Source organism: Priapulus caudatus, unplaced genomic scaffold, assembly GCF_000485595.1.
Source record: "Priapulus caudatus unplaced genomic scaffold, Priapulus_caudatus-5.0.1 Scaffold1676, whole genome shotgun sequence".
Lineage (NCBI taxonomy): Eukaryota > Metazoa > Priapulida > Priapulimorpha > Priapulimorphida > Priapulidae > Priapulus > Priapulus caudatus.
In genome coordinates, this window is record NW_014578737.1 from 15235 (window position 1) to 25988 (window position 10754).

Here is a 10754-nt window from a genome sequence, read left to right on the forward strand (position 1 = left end):
AGGAGGGGAAGACTCAAGGAAACCCAGAGAAGGACCATCGAGAAGGAGCTGCAGATGTGTGATCTATCTGTCATGGAACATGCTGAGGCCAGTAGCAGCGGACCGACAATGTTGACGATCTCTGCCTTATGCGCCATCTAGGCACCTACGAGTGATAAATTAAACATGGACCCGCGACCTGCGTGCTCTGCGGTGTGTTCTGCAAAGGTGACCGCCTTTGACCATGTAATTGTAATATGTAGATCTACATTTATCTGGGGCAAATACCTTAGGGTGCATGCAAGCTACGGCCCTGAATTAGTGCAGATATGTACGCAAAGCGACCTGAGTATAGCCATAACATCAGCGACCGAGGTCCAGGCCTCGAACCCTAGACCCTAAAAAAACCTGACATAGTGAGTGCCATCCTCTACAGCAAGGGTTCTTAACCTGTGGTCCAGTGACCCTGTTAGGGTCCGTGGATGGGCTTCAGGGGGTCCGTGAACCAGGCGCATAAATATTATCTTGTTTATGTGCATATGTCTATTTTTCTGGGGAGGGGTCCGCAGCTCTTACCAGATTCTCAAAGGGGTCCATGACTCAAAAAAGGTTAAGAACCACTGCTCTACAATGAGTGCTATATTCTCTACAGCACCGTGACTCGAAGCCCACTCTTCCCAGGTAAAAAAGGAATGTACCTCCCTGATGGGACTTCAAGCAAGGACATTCACAGTGCCACCTGGTGGTAACATGACTTTTTCTGGTGCTTCATAGAAAAAAATGGTGGGAACAATAGAACACAGCCTGCAGGAGTAATAGGGAGAGCTTTGATTATAGTTGGCACTAGATTAAATAATTAGATTGAATTCCACGGTCTTCTTAGAGAGATTAATAGGTATACTTGGCGTGAGTTAGTGGCGTACTGAATTCATGAATGCGCGTGCACGTCTGTTCCTTTGAGTCGTCTTTACTTACCTTGTAATTGAATACCTTGACCAGTAGAACTGTTATGAACACAATTCCACATGTTACAAGCAGCAGGCCAGCCGAAAATATCATCCTGTGAATTGATCAATGTTAGATACATGTTCACTTACTGTCCCGATTGGTATAAAGAGCATGTCATAAGTTAAAAGGATCGTTTACTCTAGGTTCTAGGGTTATTCCCAGCTAATTTAGGTTATAATTACGCTACATAAAAAGTTTCATGGTTCGATCACCATTAGAAATATTATTAAAAAATGTTTTAAAACTAACGACTACAGTTTGATTACAACGACGGTGGCGCCACTCAAAGCGCACGATCTGATAAATTGCGCAAAACCACTTTACAACCAAGGGCTACAGACCGAGGGTGTTTCTTATTTATTCATTTAAAAGCAAAAGGATTGTAATATCTTATAAACGACAAATAGTTTCAGTTATAAGATATGGATAAATTTGCCCTAAAATGAATATTGTTCGGTTAAATAGCATTTAGGCATAAATATAATTGCACTTTTGTGATTGGCCCTCGGTCTGTAACCTGCAAAATAAATTGTCAAATACGCAACTTTTTCGGGGTGGCAGCACGGTCACGGGTGTCATATGGCGCCGTTCAAATTTCTTAACGTTGTTGTGTAAATAATTATAACAATTAAATTAGGTATCTGGTAACAAATACGTGTGGGTATAGACGATTTGTTATACAGTAAGTACAGCTGTATGCAGTAAAATCCTAGAGGCTACTGTCCCTTTAAGACCACATATAGCTTTACCGGTGTATAGCCCCTTCGCACCTGCTACAGGGAAGGAGCTACACCAACAGGCACTTGGAGCGTTTCAATAAAATATAATGGTAAATAAATACGAAATCTATTTACTACCAAAGTTTTTCTACTCTCTTTCACCTATTATTGCGGACAATTTGCTGTAAATGCCGTCCAAATGCTCATCTGCAACACACTGTCACACGCTGGCCGCCGCACACTGACACATAAATTTGACACATAAATATATATTTATGTGTCAGTGTGCAGCAGCTAGCGTGCGGTGTACTTGTGTGTTGCAGATGAGCATTTGACCGGCATTTACCACTGGCAGCAATAACAAGCTGGCACCTGCAGCTACAGCACACACGCGGCCATTGACTACATAACAACGTTGTTATATAATATAGTCAATGGCCGCGTGTGTGCTGTAGCTGCAGGTGCCGACTTGTTCTTGCTGCCAGTGGCATTTACAGGTGATTATAGGCGAAATAGAGTAGAGAAACATTAAGAGTTTGGTAGTAAATATATTTCGTGTTTATTTACCTTTTTTTATTGAGGCGTTCCAAGTGCCTGTGGTTACACCGGTAGAGCAAACGACTAGTACAGTAAGTACACATCACCTCTGTACAACACTACGACACTTAGCTCTAGTACTATAGCCCACGTACAGTTGCCGCTGGCAGCGAAGCCAGCACAGCAGTAGAACTTGAAGCCAGCAGCCAGCAGCAGCAGAAGCCAGACTCGATCGCAGCTGAGCTAGGGCCTGCATACCTCCCAAATCCCATTGGTTAATACAAATCACGTGCCTGAAACTCCTGTTTTAATAAAACTTTTATGGTGCCATTGTGACCCTAACCTTAATTAATATTTAATTAAAAAATTAACTAGATTTGTATCAATTAACCAACTCGCAGCCAGCATGCAGTGGCTGCTGGCCAACGGCAATAGCGGCTGTAAGCGGGCTATAGTACTACTAGTACTACTACTACTACTAGAGCTATACAACACTTACTTACTTAACTTTACTTGTACACTGTAACTTTACTTGTTTTAGTTGTGTTGTTCTTTACATGCATGTACACTAGTGTTCATGATCATGTACACAACACATGACGTACACTACTCCATCCTCCATCCATACGGGTACCCTGGGTCTGGCGTGCGTACACCGACGCGTGCCGACTGTGCGTGTCACACTACGCGTGACACTTCAGTGTACGCACGCCAGACCCAGGGTACGCGGATAATGCCATCATCCGACGGCTCATGCGATGTTACATCAACCAATGAAAAACCATTTCTCTTTTCAGCGTACGATCCCCGTGGCGCTGCATTCGCATAAATGGCAGCGTACATGTTTCATTGTCATGATATTTCACATCACACATGAGTGTTACGAATATAATTAAACGTTTGGGCTCTTAATTATCTGATCGTTGCTACGAATGGCTGGGGCGCGTGTAAAGGTAACGTAGTTGTAGCGGCAGTGTTAATGCCAGGGCATTTGTTTCTATATTTACTTAAAATACAAACAGAAACAACGACGATCCAATCCAAGTTCATTGATTGAACATAACATTAATTGTTGCCTGTATTATAAATTTATAGTGTATGTGCTTGGTGATCAGAGGAAATCCGAGCAAGCCATCAACTATGAACACAATCGTCACTATACGTTTGTCAAAAATACGTCAACTTCAAAACTATATCTTTTCTGTTGAATACCGGTACCTGTATTCTATTGCCGATTACATAGTTAGTTGATTAGTTCCCATGTGACGTCATAACATCCGGGTTACTTTATGTGGGCGGCCATATTGTTTGGTAAGCAGGTCAAGGTGAACAAAGAGTGACACGATAATCACAATTTTGAAAAAAAATGGTACTCTCTTGCTGGATTAAAGGTTGTAGGAATAGAGCAGATGGCAAAGTTACGCGTGGTTTCTACACGATACCTATTGTCCGACTGCATGAAGGTGACCAGACGAGGATTTTGAGCGAAGAGAGACGTCGAGTTTGGCTCGCAAATATAAACAGGAAGAATGCACCATCGAAATACTCCAAGGTCTGCTCGGATCATTTTGTGAAAGGTATTGTAATTGTAATATATATGACAGAATTTATTCACAAATAGTCACGATTAATATGTATCTAGTGACGCAACATATTTCACTCACATAAAATTGTAAAACTATTGTAAACACTACCTGTGTTTTGTTTTCAAATGTGGTTGCTCTGTTTATGTGTACACGCGTGACGTCACCCGAAATGTACTAGGCTGAATCATATAGTTACCCATGTGTTTTGTCTACATTTCGGGTGACGTCAGGCGTGTACACATAAGCAGAGCAACCGCATTTGAAAACGAAACACAGGTAGTGCTAAGACTTTTAGGAATAAATGTATAAATACATGGTGTAAAGTTGTGGAAGTGTTCAAAAAGATAGGTGAGATGTCCATGTAGATAAATAAGTGTTAAAAAGCCCGATCATTTTGCGTTTTCTGAGCCATTTTTTGTGGAACCAATTGGGACCAGGTGGTGTTACGAAATCTGTGAGAGAATGTTCTATAGTCCTGCGGCAGTTTATGAACGCGGGCTATAGTACTAGAGCTAGTCTGATAGGTGATCACAAATTTCAATGGAAATGCTGCATTTGATAGAATAAAAACACGCCTGTGCATAGAAAAGAAAATGGCCCATTATTAAATAATTTAGTATACAGACTCCCTGACCTACGAACATTCGAGTTACGAACTTTCGATGAATGATACGAACAATTTGCCCTGAAATCCATTAGTATGTAATGTCAATATTGGTAAATAAAAAGACACAATCGCCCTCCTGATTTTGACTCGCCAATTCCTGTGTTCACATATATGTTTACACTATGTACACTTCTAGGTTACTCGATGTTCACACGTACATATACTACACTACTGTACAATATACGTACGTACATATGTTCGACTTACGAACAAATAGACTTACGAACGACCGCTCGGAACCGAACCAGTTCGTAAGTCGGGGAGTCTCTGTAGTAATAATAAACAAAAATTTATGTTTTTTTCTTGTAGGTAAACCAGCTGACCTGTATGACCGCTCACATCCCGACTGGGCTCCTACATTGCTGCTTGCGGACACACTGACTCTAAGGAACTCACATAAAAAGATCTTGAAGGGGGAAACAGACTTAAAAAGGTATTGTTTATATGTACTTGTGTATGTATACAGATTGTCTTGCTCTAAAACTATATAATTCCATAGTATCAAACTTCAGACAATTCCAATAAAAGGGTGGCATGTCAAGTGTTTGCGACTGGCTATTTTATTACAAAGATGAATAATTTATTACAAGGGTGGAACTATTACGTGTGTACGTATGTGGCTCTGTGGAGTTTTGGTTATAGACTGGTGAATATATGATCTGTTTGTTGAACACATTTCTGTGTACTTATATATCTTTACTTTATATCTAAATTCTAAATTCTATATTATATACACTCCTGTGTAATGAACACATTACAAACATATGTTAACTTCGGGGTGCGAAATTTAATTTCTACCTCTGTAACTTGGTCTAATAAAATAACTGTTCTTTAAATTGATAGGTACAACCGAATAAGAGGAAGAAGTGAAACTAGAGAGAAGCACAGCGCAGCTAGGACTCTTCTAGATCTGTTCGAACAAGGCCCGTCAGAACCGGAACACATAGCAACACCATCCGTCAGTGGAAAGCCATGTACGTTTCGATTAGATGGGAAAACAGAACCACCAAACCACAAGTCGCAATTCCGGTCAACCAGAGCCAAGTTGACAGTGAGGTTCAGCGTCTCATGACTGAGAATATGGCATTGAAGTCTCAGTTAAATTCATTTAGATATTCTCAAGAAAGCTTCGAGGGGAATGATGAGAAAGTAAAGTACTACACGGGTCTACCTAGTTACCTGGCTTTAATTTCGTTGTTGGAACTTGTGGTGCACTTCATACCTAGCGTGAAAGGGTCAAATCTAGGATCATTTGAACGTTTGACAATGACCCTCATGAGAATTAAGCTAAACCTCCCTATACAGGACCTGGCATATCGATTTCAAACATCAACATCTACAGTTTCAAGGACATTCTTGGTAGTACTGCATGTGCAGACAACAATGCCTCTAGAATTCAGGAAACATTTCGGAAAGAAGACAGCAGTAATAATAGATTGTTTTGAAGTGTTTATTCAGCGACCTAAAAATCTTCTTGCCAGAGCGCAGACTTGGTCATCATACAAGCACAATAATACAGTGAAATTTTTGATTGGAATTACACCACAGGGCTCTATATCATTTTTGTCTAATGCGTATGGTGGCAGAGCCAGTGATAAATATATCACTGAGCATTGTGGCTTATTGAATAAACTCCTGCCAGGTGACCTAGTTTTAGCCGATAGAGGTTTTGACATTGCCGATAGTGTTGGTTTGTGTTGTGCACAAGTGAACATTCCGAGTTTTACAAAAGGGCGTTCCCAATTATCTCCTGTTGATGTAGAGACAACAAGACAAATTGCCCATGTAAGGATACATGTAGAACGGGTAATTGGGCTTGTAAGAAATAAATATAAGATGTTACAGGAAAAGCTGCCAGTTGACTTTTTGATTAGCGATGAGGGAGCAGTTCCTGTAGTGGACAAGATAGCAACAGTTGCATGTGGGTTAACAAATATGTGTGAATCGGTGGTTTCCTTTAATTAGAAGAACTGAATGTACAAATGTATTGCTTTATTAAGGATATATATTCAGGCTTGGTAAATGATATTCGGTTGAAATTTCAATACCCACAGCTATGTATATATATATGTAGAAAATAAATAAAATAAATGGAAAAAAACTTTTTGAAATAATTCTATATATTGTAGTTAGTTTTATTTGTACCTTTTCATTTGATATAGTATTATACTATGCGCATATTATTATACATTATTATATACCACCATTACATATGACACATATTATCTACATTATTATACATCTATATCACCGGGGAAGGTGACGCTAGGGGGACATGACCACATCAGTTTTGGGCTGGAATTACCCATCATGATGCAGAGTGGCTGAAACAGCTCCAGGACAGATGCCAACGAAAGTGCAGCATGAACTGAGTGGCCTCACCAGAGGTGATACGTTGCTGCATATAGATCCACCATCTCGCGCAGATGAACGGATGCCGATATATATATATATATATTATACTACGTGCCTATTATTATACATTATTATATATCACCAATTACATATGACAATGCATGAAAATAACAACCTCCATGCGAACATGCTCTTATATATTCTGCTCTCCAACTGCGAAATTAACTACTCGCTAAATTGTCCGTCAAGTCACATCGGACCACTTTAAGTGAACACAAGTTTTTCTTCTTTCGTTGCACTCGGCACAATAGTACACCCCTTTTGGGGCTTTCTTTATGTTGACACATGTGAAATGAAGCCATCTGTAGACACAGTTTTCATTGTCACATCTAACAACATTGTCAACTTCTTCATTGTACGGTGTCTGGCATATACATATTATGTCTGCAGTATTTGTTGCTGTTGGGGGCTGATGAACTGCAGGTCTCATAACACGTTGCACCTTCTCCCTTGAAATCAGATTACCAGTCAGCTCTGGTAAAAGTACTTCTACGAAAAATGTTTTTCACTTCTCTAGAATCACGGCGGCCGGAAGAAACAAATGAACAGCTGCCGAATACGTGGGAACTATGTATCAGTGAAAAAAATACACGGGGGCTCGGGACGATTTAGCCCTCGAAATGCCAAAAAGAGCCCCGGAAATGGCAAAAGAGCCCCCGTAAATTTGCATAGATTTCAATGCAAACCAAATTTTAGAGTGCTATTTTCATGCACGCGAGCTTGAAAAGTAGCCCCCAAAAAATAAATTAAAATTTTTTTTTTCCCTGCTATGTATACAGTTTTCCGTTTTAATTTGTTTTCGTCCTGCACTCACAATCACATCACTGATGTGATCTCACAACTTTAGAAACAACTACACACTAATATTGTTGACGCACTTTTCACCTGCACCAGTATAGACGCCACCATCATCTATTGGTAGTATACAAGGGAAGGTTAATGCCAGTCAAACCTGTATAATGTGTAACGTGTATATAAGAGGGGGGGGGAACGGGTATTTTCGGGACGCGGGATTGGCCATTTTAATTCCCTGGGAACTGGGAAAATGTCAGCATAAATTTCCGTGTTCGGAACAGAAGTTCATCAGGAAACGTGGCGAAAGACCCTCTAAAAATTTGTCTGGCTATCTGGAAAAATTGTGTCTAATTTGTCGGGATATTCAATTTCTCGGGGCGCTAAATATTTTTATTTAATGTATTAATTTTTTATTTTATGTTTATTAATTATGCCGCAGATAAATTTATAGTATGTAAATATTAGTGTTTGAAAAGCTAAACTAGCTGAATTTCCTGAAACATGTCTACATAATTTCCTGGGAAGCTGGGAATTGGGATTTTTATTTTAAGCTGGGAATACTTGGGATATGGGGTGTTTTTTTGCTGGGAAAGTGGGAAATGTAACGCCCCCCCGGCCGACGTTCCGCACCCTCATAATAATTGATGCATTTGATGCCAAGTGTCCTTTATAGAGCAGGTGGGGCCTTTATAGACAGCTGTCCTTGTATAGACAGGTGTCCATTTGATAGCGCAGGTGTCGCTTATAGACAGGTTTCCTTTACAGACAGTCCTTTAAGCCAGGTGTCCTTTATAGAACAGGTGTCGCTTTATAGACAGGTGTCCTTTAGCAGACAGCTGTCCTTTATAGGGTGGCCAGGTGTCCTTTATAGACAGGTGTCTTTATAGACAGGTGTCCTATAGCCAGGTGTCGCTTTATAGACAGCTGTCCTTATAGACAACGTGTCGCTTTGTAGACAGGTGTCCTTTATAGACAGGTGTTCCTTTAATAGACAGGTGTCCTTTATAGGCCAGGTGTCCTTTAATAGAGCAGCTGTCCTTGTTATAGACAGCTGTCGCTTTATAGACAGGTGTGCGGGCTTTATAGACAGGTGTCCTTTATAGCCTAGGTGTCGGCTTTTAGACAGCTGTCGCTTATAGACAAGGTGTGCTTATTAGACAGGTGTGCCTTTATAGACAGGTGTCCTTATAGCAGGTGTCTTTATAGAGCAGGCTGTTTCTTTATAGAGCAACGCTGTGTTCCTTTTATTAGCCAGGTGTCGGCTTTATAGACAGCTGTCTTATGAGACAGGTGTCGCGTTTATAGACAGCTAGTCCTTTATAGCCAGGTGTCCGCTTTATAGACAAGGCTGTGCCTTTTATCAGACAGCTGTCCTTTATAGACCAGGTGTCCTTTATAGCCAGGGTGTGCCTTTATAGCCAGGTGTCCTTTATAGACCAGGTGTCGCTTATAGAGCAGGTGTGCTTTATAGCCGAGGTGTCCCTTTAGCAGAGCAGGTGTCGGCTTTATAGACAGGTGTCGGCTTTATAGCCAGGTGTCCTTTATAGACAGCTGTCCTTTATAGACAGAGTGTCCTTATAGACGGTGTCGGCTTATAGACAGGTGTCCATTTATAGACAGGTGTCTTATAGGCCAGGTGTCCTTTATAAGACAGCTGTCGCTTTATGACAGCTGTCGCTTTATAGACAGGTGTGCGTTTATAGACAGCTGTCGCTTTATCAGACAGGTGTCGCTTTTATAGAGCAGGTGGTCGCTTTATGAGACAGGTGTCGCTTTATACCAGGTGTCGCTTTAATAGACGGTGTCGGCTTATAGACAGGTTGTCCTTATAGACAGGCTGTCCTTTATAGACAGGTGTCGGGCTTTATAGAACAGGGACCCGCCCGGGGGCGGGGGCGGGTGGAGGGTGTCCTTTATAGACGGTGTCACTTTTATAGCCAGGTGTCGGCGTTTATCAGCCAGGTGTCCTTTAAGACCAGGTTCGCTTTATCGACAGGCTGTCCTTTATAGACAGGTGTCCTTTATAGACAAGGTGTCGCTTTATAGACAGGTGTCCTTTATAGACAGGTGTCCCTTTATAGCAGCTGTCCTTTATAGACAGGCTGTCCTTTATAGACAGGCTGTCCTTTATAGACAGGCCTGTTCTCGGCTTTATAGACAGGTGTCCTTTATAGACCAAGTGTCCTTTATAGAGCAGCTGTCCTTTATAGCCAGGTGTCCTTTATAGAGGCAGGTGTGCCTTTACAGACAGGTGTCCTTCTATAGAAAAGTGTGACCTATGTGACGTATACAACTGTAAATATGTAATTATGTGCGGTCATGTGTCATCGCTTATTTGTGGTTCTCGTAATTTATTTTTCAGCAATGGGAACAGTTCAGCCGGTTCTGGTGGCTGTTCGACGCAAAATGGCAGCACCCAAAAGCAATCGCTGAGAAGGTGAAGATATACCTGATGGGAAAACACAAGCCGATATATCATCCGTTCTGTAAGTACATGTGAAAATATATCAAACGATATTTCAGAGTCCAAGTATTATGCCCTTATATTCATCAATTCTGTTAGTACACTGTGAAACGTGTCACACGACATTGTTTTAATCTGTCGCTCATTAGCCGAGTAAGCATATTTTGATGATCTCTTGCTCGTTAGCGGACTGCGGTGACCAGGTCGTTATCGTCAACACGCGTCACGTGGCAATGAAGGGAGACGAGTGGTTCCGTAAGAAGTTCTACGCATCAAGCATGCATGGGGGCTACGGCCTGGCGGGTTCTCAGAGTGGCCGGCCTGGGTCGTGCAGGACCAAAACCCAACCAAGGTGAGGGCGTGCTGATCAGAGGAGAGAGAGAGAGAGAGAGAGTGACGGAGAGAAGGAAGAGAGAGGGAGCGAGAGAGAGAGAGAGAGAGTAGAGAAAGAGAGAGAGAGAGAAGAGAGAGAGAGAGAGAGAGAGACGGAGAGAGAGAGAGAGAGAGAGAGAAAGAGAGAGAGAGAGAGAGAGAGAGAGAGAGAGAGAGAGAGAAAGAGAGAGAGAGAGAGAGAGAGAGAGAGA

General features: G+C 41.6%; 2 protein-coding genes across 4 annotated transcripts in view; one reads left to right on the forward strand and one right to left on the reverse strand.

Annotated features, from left to right (window-relative positions):
• Nucleotides 1–3471, reverse strand: part of LOC106817313 (squalene monooxygenase-like) — an 11162-nt gene extending 7691 nt beyond the window's left edge. The window contains exons 1-2 of the mRNA XM_014821977.1: nucleotides 3462–3471; nucleotides 955–1039 (exon numbers count right to left, since the gene is read on the reverse strand). Coding sequence (XP_014677463.1) covers nucleotides 955–1038 — 84 coding nt within the window. The 5' untranslated portion in view covers nucleotide 1039; nucleotides 3462–3471. The remainder of the gene's footprint in view (nucleotides 1–954; nucleotides 1040–3461) is intronic.
• LOC106817312 lies at nucleotides 3057–6615 on the forward strand. 3 transcript variants are annotated; one of them, XM_014821974.1, is made up of 4 exons: nucleotides 3057–3196; nucleotides 3635–3820; nucleotides 4806–4929; nucleotides 5340–6615. In XM_014821974.1, exon 4 carries the CDS (start codon nucleotides 5469–5471, stop codon nucleotides 6459–6461), a length of 993 nt encoding a protein of 330 aa, XP_014677460.1. In that variant the 5' UTR covers nucleotides 3057–3196; nucleotides 3635–3820; nucleotides 4806–4929; nucleotides 5340–5468; the 3' UTR covers nucleotides 6462–6615. The 3 variants fall into 3 exon arrangements, with proteins under 3 accessions (XP_014677460.1, XP_014677462.1, XP_014677461.1); XM_014821976.1 differs by lacking the exon at nucleotides 3057–3196 and having other exon boundaries at nucleotides 3482–3820; nucleotides 5340–5865; XM_014821975.1 differs by lacking the exons at nucleotides 3057–3196; nucleotides 3635–3820 and adding an exon at nucleotides 4085–4105.
• Nucleotides 6616–10754: the final 4139 nt, after the last annotated feature.